This window comes from Primulina tabacum, chromosome 1 (assembly GCF_025594145.1).
Source record: "Primulina tabacum isolate GXHZ01 chromosome 1, ASM2559414v2, whole genome shotgun sequence".
Taxonomy (NCBI): Eukaryota; Viridiplantae; Streptophyta; class Magnoliopsida; order Lamiales; family Gesneriaceae; genus Primulina; species Primulina tabacum.
The window spans coordinates 4,188,373-4,202,506 of record NC_134550.1 but is presented as its reverse complement, the minus strand read 5'-3'; the positions used below and the strand labels follow the sequence as shown (position 1 = coordinate 4,202,506).

Sequence of the window (14,134 nt, the reverse complement as noted above, 5' to 3'; positions counted from 1 at the left end):
GCCATACAAACTGCACTCAAACCATGTAGCATTGAGATGAAACCATTCATGGTAGCCAACACAGGCTATACTGCTCGATAACATCCATATGCCGCTGGTCTCTTGAAGGTTCATCGTGTTATGGGATGTCTATGCCATTCCAAAGTAATCTATTAATCTGCTAAAAAGTGGTTCCATGGCAGTTCACGGACATCTCTTTCACAAATCAATCACTCGACACTTTCCACTCCATCATCGGATTGAGAAGACAACACAACAAACAAACCTCTTCCCAATAACCTCTTAAACTAATTCCAACATGTAGCAGCTAAAACACATTGAATCAATCCTAATCTAAAAGCACTAAGAAATCGATCATAAGGATACTTTCACTGCAATCTCCAAGTAAGATCAAATTTAAAAACTATAGAAGACAGAAACACTTACTACCAATCAGAAAATGGAAAACTACCCAACTACTATTGTAGCATTATTTAACCCGTAAAACAAATAACCATTCAAGCACAAAAGCACTGTTTAAAATATAACATATCCAAATAACAATAAAAGCATCAGTTTTGTGCCTTTTTGCTTAACAATGTATCAATAACAGACCATGAATCAACAGCGGACAAAAAAAGTAAGGTTACTCATTAACACAGTTGTGAGTAAAGTAAGGTAATTTACTTATTAACACGGTTGTGAGTACTTACTACAGCAAAAACAACATTAACCAATCACTATTTCTTCTTGAACTACTAGGAAATAGGAAAAGATAGAAAGAAAAATTGGGGGCCAAAAACTGGAAATGGAAATAAAAGGCGTGGATTACTCCGATGATACCCAGACTGAAGAATAAGAGCGGAGCCGAGCCAGTTGGTCTTGCTGCTCCCTACATCGGCGCCTGAGGTAGGTCTCTATGATCTCCATAACGCGCACGAACTTCTTCATCTCGTCGAGCCGGTTGCTCAGCTCGGCTTCCCTCGCCCTTGCTCTCTCAAGCCGCGCCTCCGTCTCCGCAAGCCGGGCCAACAGATTCTCCACTATTGCTCTGTTCTGGTTTTCCACAGGCCGAATTTCGACGACGTCGTCTTCCGACGGCAACCTTCCGCTGCCATAGCACATCGTCAACTGCTTGTTTTCTCAGTTGTGCCTCGCGCTGTGATAGCTGTACGCCTGTACCTATTTCTAATCAAATTCTGAAGAAGAAATTTATATTTTCAGAATTGTTACGTAATGGACTAATGGATGAGTGGGGTTTTGATACTTTGATTACCCTTTTAAAAAATAATTTATATATTTAAAATTATATTTTATATTATATATGCACGTATAAAGAGATACTGACTTTATATATATATATATACAGTTATATTATATAAATATATTATCACTATTACTTGATACAAAATATTTGAGTACCTCATAATAATATGTTACCAAAGCTTATTTTTAATTTTACCATTAGATAATCTGTTATGGATAATATTTAATACAAAAACTCTTGTTAGATGGTCTCATAAGTCAATTTTATTAGACATATATTCAATTTAGATTACTCATGAAAAAATATTTTTTTTTATATTAAAACTATCATTTTTTATTGTAAATATGGACATTGTTGATCGTTCTCACGAATAAAGATCGTGTGACCGTCTCATAAGAAACCTACTAATAGCCAAAATGGTTTGATAAGTTTTTTTCATTTTGTGTTTGGTTATATAAATATTTCATTTTGGGTTTTGGTCCAATAAATTAGGTTATGTTTTGGTTTTTAGTCATTTTTCTATTGAGTGTTGACGTGTCGCACAACACGTCCAAGACAACATTGTTTTGAGTCACGTCGGTATTTTTGAAACCATATCACCACTCCATGAAAAAAGATTAAGAACCAAAAATTAACGTAATGTACATGACTAAAATCCAAAATTAAATACTTACATGACCAAAACACAAAATGGACAAACTTACAAAACTATTTTGGTTATTTTCCATAATTTGTCATGTAACTTTGATGGTGTGAACTTATTACTTATTAGTAACATCCATAGTGTTGAAAATAATATTTGAATGTTGAAAAAGTAATAGTTGAATATTTGAATGTTGAAAATAAGAGTTGTAAAATTAGAAATTTGTGTGTGATGATGTAGGTAATGATGTATTTATTTTTGGATTAATTGTAAAGATTTCCTATAAACAGATCTCTCATTTGTGAAGAAATTCACAATTGAGTAGAGAAAAAATATTATAAAGTGTGTAGTTTGGTAAATTTTGAGAGTTTGAGATTTTTACTTTTTACCATAAATTTTTACTTTTTCACAACACGTTATCAGCACGAAGCTCTAAAAGTCCTCCATACTTTTTCAAGCTCCAAACAGAAGAAAAAAGTAACAAAAGTAATAATATTTATTTAACTGTTATTTATTTATTGTGTATATATTTAATATATAATATAATGTTATTATTAGAAATAATAAAAATAAATTTTTCAAAAACTTGTTATAAATCCTGGGATGATGTTAAGACGACATCCCACACTCCCGGTAAGGGATACGACAAGTATAAAAGCCTATAAGATTTTTAAACAAAATAACTTATGACACATCATTATAATAATGTGATATAATATACATAATTATTTAAACATGACTAATATTATATACATCATATTATTACCATAAAATTATACAAATACATACATTTATTTTTTTGTACACCAACGGTCATAAACGGTAACAAAACGGCTAGTTTTTGCCCTATAAATATGATCTCACAAACTCTTTCAATCACTCCAACTTTCTCCTATTCTCTAAAAATTATTCTTCATCAAATTTTCGAAGCAAAAAGAAGATGGCTTTCTCAAGGTTATTTTTAATTATTTTGGTTATCATACTCACGAGTCTTTTATTTATCGGAGAATATCCTCCTCGTGTGTTTTCTTTATTTTTACAAATGCTTGTAATTGTTGTTTATCCATTATTTTGTATTGCAATATTCATTAACTAATAAAATGCATCGTAATTTTTTTAGTACCACCATGTCAAATTTGACAAAGCTCGAATTTGTTGCGCTCAACATCACGGGAAAAAATTATATGCCATGGACTCTCGATGTAGAAATGCATCTTGAGTCATTGGGTCTAAGCGAGACCATTAAAAAAAATGGTATATCTTCATCACAAGAAAAAGCAAAAGCTATAATATTTTTGCGTCGACATCTCGATGAAGGTTTAAAATGTGAATATCTCATCGAAAAAGATCACATGGCTCTGTGGAAATGATTGAAAGAAAGATTTGAACATATAAGGGAAGTTATACTTCCGACCGCCCGTGATGAATGGAATATGTTAAGATTCCAAGATTTTAAGAAAGTCAGTGATTATAATTCAGCGATGTATCGAATAATCTCGCAGACCATAAAATTATACAAATACATACATTTATTTTTTTGTACACCAACGGTCATAAACGGTAACAAAACGGCTAGTTTTTGCCCTATAAATATGATCTCACAAACTCTTTCAATCACTCCAACTTCCTCCTATTCTCTAAAAATTATTCTTCATCAAATTTTCGAAGCAAAAAGAAGATGGCTTTCTCAAGGTTATTTTTAATTATTTTGGTTATCATACTCACGAGTCTTTTATTTATCGGAGAATATCCTCCTCGTGTGTTTTCTTTATTTTTACAAATGCTTGTAATTGTTGTTTATCCATTATTTTGTATTGCAATATTCATTAACTAATAAAATGCATCGTAATTTTTTTAGTACCACCATGTCAAATTTGACAAAGCTCGAATTTGTTGCGCTCAACATCACGGGAAAAAATTATATGCCATGGACTCTCGATGTAGAAATGCATCTTGAGTCATTGGGTCTAAGCGAGACCATTAAAAAAAATGGTATATCTTCATCACAAGAAAAAGCAAAAGCTATAATATTTTTGCGTCGACATCTCGATGAAGGTTTAAAATGTGAATATCTCATCGAAAAAGATCACATGGCTCTGTGGAAATGATTGAAAGAAAGATTTGAACATATAAGGGAAGTTATACTTCCGACCGCCCGTGATGAATGGAATATGTTAAGATTCCAAGATTTTAAGAAAGTCAGTGATTATAATTCAGCGATGTATCGAATAATCTCGCAGCTAAAATTTTGTGGACATGAGGTTACAGAATCGAAAATGCTTGAAAAAACATTTTCCACGTTTCACGCATCAAATATAACTTTACAGCAACAATATAGAGTGCGTGGATTTGCGAGATATTCTGAACTCATCGCCTGTCTTCTTGTGGCGGAAAAGGACAATGAGCTATTAATGAGAAATCATCAGTCCCGACCCACTGGATCAACATCATTTCCAGAATTAAATGCTGTGAGTAAAAATGAATTTAAACCTGGAAACCAAAATCAAATTCAAAGACAAGGTTTTGGTCGAGGTCGAAATCGAGGACGTGGTCGTGGTCGTGGACGTGGAATTGGCCGTGGTCGTGGTCGAGGCCGTGGTTTTGAAAACAATAGAGATAATTATTTTTATAACTCATCTCAAAAGGGCGTCACGAACCACCCACAGAAAAGGCATCATGAGAACATGAGTGTTAATGAAAATCACTCGAAAAGATTTGAAAGTTCTTGTTTCAGATGTGGCACTCCAGGACATTGGTCTCGTATTTGTCGAGCCCCTGAGCACCTTTGCAAGCTCTATAAAGAATCGATAAAGGGGAAAGAAAAAGAGACCAACTTCACTGAACGCAGTGACCGTTTGAGTGATTCAACTCATTTTGATGCTGCTGATTTTATGAATGATTTCTCTGGAAATGATCAATATGTTGGTGGGATAGAAATGAACAATATTGATGCTACTGATTTTCTCAATGATTTCTCTGAGAATGAACAATATAATGGTAGAATATAAATGTACAATAATTTATTTTTCATGTATTCATATAATAATGTTTTTATTATACAATTATGATATGTGTTATATTTACATATGTATTGTCAGTAATCTTATTTCATTGCATATTTTTTTTGAAGTTCAAATATGGAAAATGCTATGAGCAAAGCTGAAGTTTGCATACCCGATAGTGGTACAACGCACACTATCCTCCGAGATAAAAGATATTTCTTGGAACTAAAACCAACAAAAACAACGGTGAATACAATATCAGGTCCTGTAGACTTGATTGAGGGATGTGGTAAAGCACAATTTTTGTTACCTAATGATACAAAATTTTTTATCAATGATACTTTATATTCACCACAATCGAAAAGAAATTTGTTGAGTTTTAATGATATATATTCCCATGGGTATGATACTCAAACAATGAATGAAGGGAATGAGAAATATATGTGTCTTATCACATATAAATCAGGGAAAAAATATGTGATTGAAAAACTACCAATGCTCCCTACTGGATTGCATTATACACATATAAGTCTCATTGAATCAAACATGGTAGTAGATAATTCTTCAATATTAACCAATTGGCATGATCGATTAGGACATCCTGGTTCAACAATGATGCGAAGAATTATAGAAAATACACATGGTCATCCACTGAAAGACCAGAAGATCTTTCAGAATAATAAGTTTCAATGTAAAACATGTTCTCTTGGAAAACTTATTATAAGACCATCGCCAGCCAAAATCCAAACTGAATCACCAATGTTTCTTGAACGTATTCAGGGTGATATTTGTGGACCAATCCATCCACCATGTGGACCATTCAGATACTTTATGGTATTAATTGATGCCTCCAGCAGATGGTCACATGTATGTTTATTGTCAACTCGAAATGTTGCATTTGCAAGATAGCTTGCTCAAATAATAAAATTGAGGAATCAATTTCCCGATTATACAATCAAGAAAATTAGACTTGATAATGCTGGTGAATTTACTTCCCAGACTTTCAATGATTATTGTATGTCTATGAGAATCATTGTTGAGCATCTTGTTGCTCATGTACATACACAGAATGGATTGGCTGAATCATTGATTAAACGTCTGCAAATGATTGCTAGACCAATGATTATAAAAACAAAGCTCCCTATTTCTATATGGGGACATGCAATTTTACATGCTGCTTCATTAATTCGCATCAGACCAAGTGCATATCATAAATACTCCCCATTGCAGCTTGCATTTGGTAAAGAATCAGACATTTCTCATCTGATAATTTTTGGATGTATGGTGTATGTGCCTATTGCACCACCGCAACGAAAGAAAATGAGATCTCAAAGAAAGGTTGGAATTTATATCGGTTATGATAGTCCATCAATCATTCGATATCTTGAACCTCAGACAGGCGACGTGTTCACAGCACGTTTTGCTAATTGTCATTTTAATGAGGAAATCTTCCCAATGTTAGGGGGAGAACAAAAACATACCGAAAAGAAAATTACATGGTATGTATCATCATTGTTACATCTGGATCCAAGAACAAAACAATGTGAAAAAGATGTACAGCAAATTGTGCACTTGCAAAGAATAGCAAATCAAATACCAGAAGCATTTGCAGACACAAAAGGGGTAACTAAATCATATATACATGCTGCAAATGCCCCTGCTCGAATTGAAATTCCGAAGAAACAAATTGAAAATACTCATGATGTCATTAAACGCCTGAAGCGTGGAAGGCCAATCGGTTCCAAGGATAAAAATCCTCGAAAAAGAAAATTCATAGAGAAACACGATGATCACATAATAAATAATGATGTTCCTGAAGAAACACACGATGATCACAAAATAGAGAATGATGTTCTTGAAGAAACACATGATGATGAAAATGTTCTGTCAGAACCACAAACTGACGAGAATCTTGAAATCTCTATCAATTATATTAATACTGGAAAAATATGGAACCGAAAAAGATATAGAAGAAATTGATGATATATTTTCTTATAATGTGGCAATCGACATCATAAATGATAATGAAGATTATTAACCAAAATCTTTTGGTGAATATAAAAATCGGCAGGATTGGATAAAATGGAAAGAAGCCATCCAGGTTGAATTGGATTCGTTAAATAAACGTAATGTTTTTGGACCTATAGTCCTTACACCTGAAAGTGTAAAACCTGTTGGATACAAATGAGTTTTTATTCGAAAGCGAAATGAGAAAAATGAAATAGTAAGATATAAAGCTCGACTTGTTGCACAAAGTTTTTCTCAAAGGCCTGGAATTGATTATGAAGAAATGTATTCTCCCGTGATGGATGCAATTACGTTTCGGTATTTGATTAGCTTGGCGGTATCTGAAAATTTAGAAATGCGTCTTATGGATGTTGTTACAGCTTACTTATATGGATCACTTGATAGTAATATATATATGAAAATCCCTGAAGGATTTAAGATGCCGGAAGCACAAAGTTCAAAACCTAGATAATGTTATTCTGTGAAATTACAAAGATCGTTATATGGGTTAAAGCAATCCGGCCGAATGTGGTATAATCGGCTAAGTGATCACTTGATGAAAAAGGGATATGTAAATAATTCAATATGCCCTTGTGTTTTCATTAAGAAAACAACATCCGGATGCGTAATTATTGCTGTATATGTTGATGATTTAAACATCATTGGAACAAATAAGGAAACTCAAGAAGTTGTGTCATACTTGAAGGAAGAATTTGAAACGAAGGATCTTGAAAAAACCAAGTATTGTCTGGGTTTACAAATTGAACAATAAGAATGTGGAATGTTTGTTCACCAGACAAATTATACAGAAAAGATCCTTAAACGTTTTAATATGGATAAATCAAATCCTTTAAGTACTCCAATGATTGTTAGATCATTAAACATAGAAAAGGATCCATTCCGTCCATGTGAAGATGATGAAGATATTCTTGGTCCAGAAGTACCATATCTAAGTGCTATCGGTGCCCTTATATATCTTACAAATTGTACAAGGCCTGATATATTTTTTTCCGTAAATTTGTTGGCAAGATTTAGCACATATCCAACAAAGAGACACTGGAACAGAATTAAACATATATTCCGTTATCTACGAGGAACGACAGAATTCGGAATTTTGTATTCAAAAGATGCTAATCCAAGTATAATTGGTTATGCCGTTGCTGGATACTTATCTGATCCACACAAGGCACGTTCCCAAACTAGATATGTATTTACTCGTGGAGGCACTGCAATTTCTTGGCGTTCACAGAAACAAACGCTCGTAACAACTTCATCAAATCATGCCGAGATAATTGCACTACATGAAGCAAGCCGTGAATGTGTGTGGTTAAAATCAATGACCCAACATATCCAAATCTCATGCGGATTATCATTCGACAAGAAGCCTGTGATACTATATGAAGATAATGCTGCATGTGTTGCTCAAATGAAAGAGGGATACATAAAAAGCGACAGAACTAAACATATTCCTCCTAAGTTCTTCGCATTCACCAAAGAGCTAAAGAAGAATAAATGTATTGATGTTCATCACATTCAATCAAGTGAAAACTCATCAGATCTCTTCACAAAGGCACTTCCTACGTCAATATTCAGAAAGCACGTATATAATATTGGGATGCGCAATCTACGAAATTTGTGAAGAATTGTTCGTATCAACATGAGGGGGCGCTTACGTGACCGCACTCTTTTTCCCTTACTATGGTTTTTATCCCAATGTGTTTTTCCTAGTAAGGTTTTTAACGAGGCAGTACAAAAATACGTAATGAAGACATCATCGTATCATGATCATCATCACAAGGGGGAGTGTTGAAAATAATATTTGAATGTTGAAAAAGTAATAGTTGAATATTTGAATGTTGAAAATAAGAGTTGTAAAATTAGAAATTTGTGTGTGATGATGTAGGTAATGATGTATTTTATTTTTGGATTATTTGTAAAGATTTCCTATAAATAGATCTCTCATTTGTGAAGAAATTCACAATTGAGTAGAGAGAAAAATATTATAAAGTGTGTAGTTTGGTAAATTTTGAGAGTTTGAGATTTTTACTTTTTACCATAAATTTTTACTTTTTCACAACACATAATATATTCTTTCTCCCTTTCTATTATCACTTCCTATTTTATATCAAACATCAAATGTTTTTTTCCCCTCCTTTCTAGTTTCTCTTTTAAAATATATTTCTTCAAATAATTAAATTATGTGAGCAAGTCTAAAATGCATGTGATTATTACTAGTGTTATATTACACAAAACTCATATAAGTTCATTTTTAATAATCAATTTTGTGATACGAATGTCCAATCTGACCCGATTTATTAAATATATTACATTTTTATATCGAATGTATTACATTTCACTTTAGATATAGACCGAATCGATAAATATCATAGATATAGATCAGTGATATCGTCTCACATGAGATTTACTCATTATATCAACCAAGATACTCTTATACTAACTAACAGAATCTGGTTTCTCTCTGTGACACTAATTGACTTTTACGAAAATATCCACATCAACAAATTCAAATAACATACGTATCAACGTGTCTCGATTATTATTATATATAATATTAAAGTCGAGTATTCTTAGATCAATATTTTCTTTTGAAATCTTCTTAAACTTACCTTCGATAATATTTTATCACCTACTCGTGGTGGTTTATAAATTACCTTATCTCTAATCAACATTATAAGTTTCTTGAAATTTCAAGTATTTTACTTTGATCCATATTGTAGTAATTCTTACATTTCTTCTTGCATTCTAGACTCAATTCTTTAATTATCACCACCTAGATTGATCGGTCTATGCAATTTTATTTGTGAGTGAGAGTACTCTAGAACTTACCTTAGTATCTTTTGAGGTGAAATACGGACTCACGTGGCTTAAGAATATAGGGGGGGTTAAATGCATTTTTTTTTTATAGGAGGTTAGTTATTTTTAGATTTCACACGAAGTTGTATGCAATTTAGCCCATTTTTAAATTGCTTTCCATTTCAAAGAGGTAAATGAGTAAAAAATGGAAGAGTTGAGGTAGTATATAGAAAATCTCGAGTAGAATTGAATAAATGCAAAACTCAAAAAGTAATGCGGTACATTTAAAGCAAAAAATTCAAGAATATGTTAAAATCCAGAAGATACGTCATGTAACATCATCTCATTAATTATGAATGTTACGAGAATGAAACAAAGAATATTGCAGAAGATTTTTCCTTTCAAAATCTGTCATTTAGAAACAGATCTTTAAGGTTTATGCAAGAGCTAAGATTGCATGTTCCTATAATGCTGTAGACTCCCTGAATTATGCAAGGCTATCTCATAAGAAATAGGCTGGAAACTTATAGTTTGGAAATTAACTGCTAAAATCACATAAAAGAAAAACAGTAAATGTCTCCATAATTTACATGCAAACTATGAGATTTTCATTGTTTACAGCTTGAGAAATGTCTGCCTCAAGAAAAACCAAAGCTGGGAAAAATTAAATGTTTCTGTTCTATCCACAATATGATCTTCTAAAGCAAATAGTCATTCTATCTGAACAAAAGAAGGTCAAGAATCAGGATTTGATACACGTACACCAGCTTTCAGGATTTGGTATCTTCTATTAGGATGCATGTAGGAGAAAATTGAATGCTTCTGCTTCTTCTGTCTCGTTCCAAAGATGAAAGACCGTAAAGGGATTCGAGATTTGCTTGTATTATGTTTCAATTGCGGTTGATCGCTAGGAATGTCAAACTCCTCGTTTAGTTTTACTAGTGTCTTTTTAATTTCAAGTTTTAGTACACTTACATGTTCTAAACCTGTCTCTAGTTCCTCTCTAACCTTGTTATTTTCCTGTTTCATGTTCAAGATCTCGCCTTGGAACTTCGCGGCTCGATGACTGCTGAATCTGATCTCTTCCTCCTCTGCGCCATCCTTCAAAGCCTTTGTGATTTCCTCTTGAATACTGCACAGTGAAGCAAATCGGCGATTCAATTCATCTTTTAGGGACGCACTTTGCTCCAGCCACAACGTTAGTTCAGTCTGTATTTCTCGCAAGTGCTTGTAAATGGGAAGGACCTCAGACTTTAGACGTGTTGTGACACTCCCCCCTTGTTTCTTTTTCTCTTGTAGTTTTGATATTTCATCCTGTAGATCCTGGACTTCAGTCTTAAACTTCTGGATCTGATGAAATGCAGTGCTAAACCTTAACCAGAAATCAAGGTTCTCATCCAGTAAGGCATCGATATCCATCCTAAATTTTTCTTCAACAGCTGAGATGGATAGTGTTCTTTCAATATAAACCAGCTTGATTTCTTCTTTGTTGATATTGGAATCTTCATTTACTCCAAAATTTTCACCCGCTGCTTGGGGTTTATCTGCTTGCAGCAAGTTTAACCTTTGGCGAATATGTTGAATTTCTTCATCTCTTTTCAGAATGGCTTTTTTGAATTCTCTCATTTGCACAATTGTATCAAATTGGCTCTCCTTCTCTCTCTTTTCCATGTCACTAAGCTTCTTCTTGATGTCTTTGAAATTCCTGAGAAGTGCTGTGTATTCTTTAAGCAGAATCTTCTCTCGATCCTCCACTCCACTCAAGAGCATCTTCTGCCAATTTAACCCTTCTTCTTTCTCCGCGTCTCCGAGAGCTTCAGCTATTACAAGTTCGTTGGAGTGAACAATTCCGGTCGGTTCTTCTGGTTTCTGTTCCGGAAATGTGGCTGATTTATCTATCGTTAACTTTTCAGGAACAGATGCCTCAGAATGCGGAACTTCGATATTCACTTCCTTAACATCCAATTTGTCGTCTGTATTTGAAACGTTGAATCTTTTTTCGGAACTCGGCACATCTTTCTGCTCTACCTTCAAGTCATCTAGGGAAAAAGACCTTCCCTCATTTTGTGATGTTTCCTTCTGTTGTACCTCTTCATCTGGCTTTACACTACCTAGTTTCTCTGATAAGTGATCAAGATTCAAACGCGCTTCAGAAAAGTTTGTTTCGAGATTGCTGTTTTGTCTTTCCACATTCTTGTTTAGATCCTGGACTTTGTTCAATTTTTCTTCGAGTTCCTTTACCTTTGCTCTCAGGTTATATTTCCCATCAATCAAGGTCCCCTTTTCATCTTCCAATCTTCGAATCTGCTCATGGATCTCACCTGCTTCGGTTTTTAACGTATTGATAAGTACAGTCTGAGACGACACGGAGGTTTCCAAGCTTAACACCTTATTAACTAGCTCATCGATCTTCTCTGCCAGTTCACTCACTGTCATTGATGCCATGGAACTCAAATCCAAGTTTTCTATAGTTTTTCCCTGTAATGCCTCAATTCTTTCCTTTCCTGACTCCTGCAAGTTATCTTCCAATGCTGCAGTTTTATCATACTGACCTTGTTTTTCTTTATCATCGGTTCGATCGTGCAGATACTCATTTCTCAGGGTCTTTAAACGCTCCCGGGAATCTTCAATCTTATTGAATTCCTCTCTTGCTTCCATGACAGACTTTTCTTGGTTTTCTTGCAACTGAGCTAACATTTCTTGACAAGATTTGAGAGCCGCCCCGGCCATTAAAGTACGAGCCTCATCATCATCAATGACCGTATCCATGTTGAATTCATCCTGCAAACTGCACACTTTTTGCTGCATCTCCATTACCTGGTTCTCAATCTCCCAGTACTTCGCCAATCCGTTTTCATAAGAGCTTTTCACGAACTCCTTGACCGTCTGACATGCTAGAATATCTTTCTGGAGCTTGTCAACCTCTCCAAGGGCCTCATCCTTGGACAAACCTGATTTAACTTGATCCTTCACTTTACAGGATTTCATTTGGAGCTGGTTTGAAGTTGATGTCACGAACCCTTTTAAATCTTTGATCGGTGCCTTAGGAACCTTTGGAACGTTCGACATGTTCATCGACGGGATTTGAGATTTCTTCAGGGTTTTCGGGGTGGCACAGTCTTCATCCTCTTCCATTTCAAATTGAATTTGTTCTGGGAATACAGTGGCTATTGTCCGGTTCGCGTTCTGCAGGTCTTTGGACAAATGGTCATAACGATCGGCCAGAGCTCGGAAAGCTCGGTACGATTCTTCAACAGAGTTGATGAGCTCTGGTCTTCTCTTGTAATACATCTCAGCTCTTTTTGCAAAGGAATCTCCATCCTCTTCTATCAACTTTAGCATACTTTGGACTTTCTCTTCCATATCTGCATTGTGTTATAAATAATTCACATTATGTTCGAATCCATAATTTCATGATTTTACTTTTATGTATTTGATATATCATTTTCCTAAAAGAGAGCTCATTTGACACCTCCATACCAAAAACACAAGAAGCTTTCTTCGAAATTTTTTAAAATGTTCGATGCGGCTTCGGTGTAATTGTAGGGGCCTCGACACATTCAACACAAAACATATCGATCTGTAGCTGTTTCTCAGAACATATTTTTGTTATAAAAAAAAGGTTATAGGAGACTCAGGGAGGGCGAGATTACCCTGAAGACTCTGTTCAAGCCATTTGGATTGCTTGGTTCGAACGTGGCTAGCCCACCACCAAGAATATGCATTGTTCGCAGCTCTCTGTAGCATTTCGTAAATCTGATCTTTCTTACCAACACTTTCTTCTTTTAATTTTGAACAAATAATTGGCCCGGCATGAAACTATTTCTCCCCCCTTAATGTTCACATGACATTAGCCTTGATAAAGAATGAAGGGAAGAAAAAGTTCCAACAAAAAAGACAGAAGAGTTATTCAATCAAGAATGGCTGGCACAAGAATCATTGTGAATTGCTATGTTTGAATTCATTGGTCAAGAGTTTTTTTCGCTCCATATTTTGAGTTGAGCCATTCTCGAAGGTGCGATCTTGGCTTTAAATTTTCTAGCGATATGATTTCTCGTAGAGGTTTTATATATATCTATATACCTGTAAATATATGAGTTTCATTTGTGAGCTTACTATTATGACCTCTTGTTTTGCATTTTGACATAGGTGATTTGGTTATTTTAGTCATTATCCATGTTAAGGTTAATAGGATTTAATTCATTTTAGTAGTTATCATTCAATTGTATTTATATTGGTAGAAATTTAAGTCTTGTGCATTTATTTTTTGTTCATGTGTTTATTTTCTTGTGATATTTAATATTATCTTTGTATTCCTTTTTTTGTTCACATGTTTATTATATTCTTGTGACATTTAGTATTACTTTTGTATTCTTTTTTCGCTTGTTTTATCATTCTTCTTCTTCTTTTTCTTCTTATTCT

General features: G+C 34.2%; 2 protein-coding genes across 2 annotated transcripts; both read right to left on the bottom strand.

Annotated features, from left to right (window-relative positions):
- Positions 1 to 496: 496 nt before the first annotated feature.
- LOC142527671 (protein SKIP34) lies at positions 497 to 1,225 on the bottom strand. The gene has a single exon (XM_075632591.1). The coding sequence runs from the start codon at positions 1,102 to 1,104 to the stop codon at positions 808 to 810; it is 297 nt and encodes a 98-aa protein (XP_075488706.1). The 5' UTR covers positions 1,105 to 1,225; the 3' UTR covers positions 497 to 807.
- A 9,023-nt stretch (positions 1,226 to 10,248) lies between these two features.
- On the bottom strand, positions 10,249 to 13,797 carry LOC142527594 (kinase-interacting protein 1-like). The gene is made up of 2 exons (XM_075632472.1): positions 13,366 to 13,797; positions 10,249 to 13,077 (listed from the first exon to the last, which is right to left on the bottom strand). Exons 1-2 carry the CDS (start codon positions 13,457 to 13,459, stop codon positions 10,448 to 10,450), a joined length of 2,724 nt encoding a protein of 907 aa, XP_075488587.1. The 5' UTR covers positions 13,460 to 13,797; the 3' UTR covers positions 10,249 to 10,447.
- Positions 13,798 to 14,134: the final 337 nt, after the last annotated feature.

Bases quoted from the DNA above. Each gene is read 5' to 3' on its own strand.
- LOC142527671 (XM_075632591.1), bottom strand. From the start codon at position 1,104: ATGTGCTATGGCAGCGGAAGGTTGCCGTCGGAAGACGACGTCGTCGAA.
- LOC142527594 (XM_075632472.1), bottom strand. From the start codon at position 13,459: ATGCTACAGAGAGCTGCGAACAATGCATATTCTTGGTGGTGGGCTAGC. The intron at 13,078-13,365 runs GTAATCTCGCCC...AACACAATGCAG, and splicing joins GCTTGAACAGAGTCTTCAGG to ATATGGAAGAGAAAGTCCAA.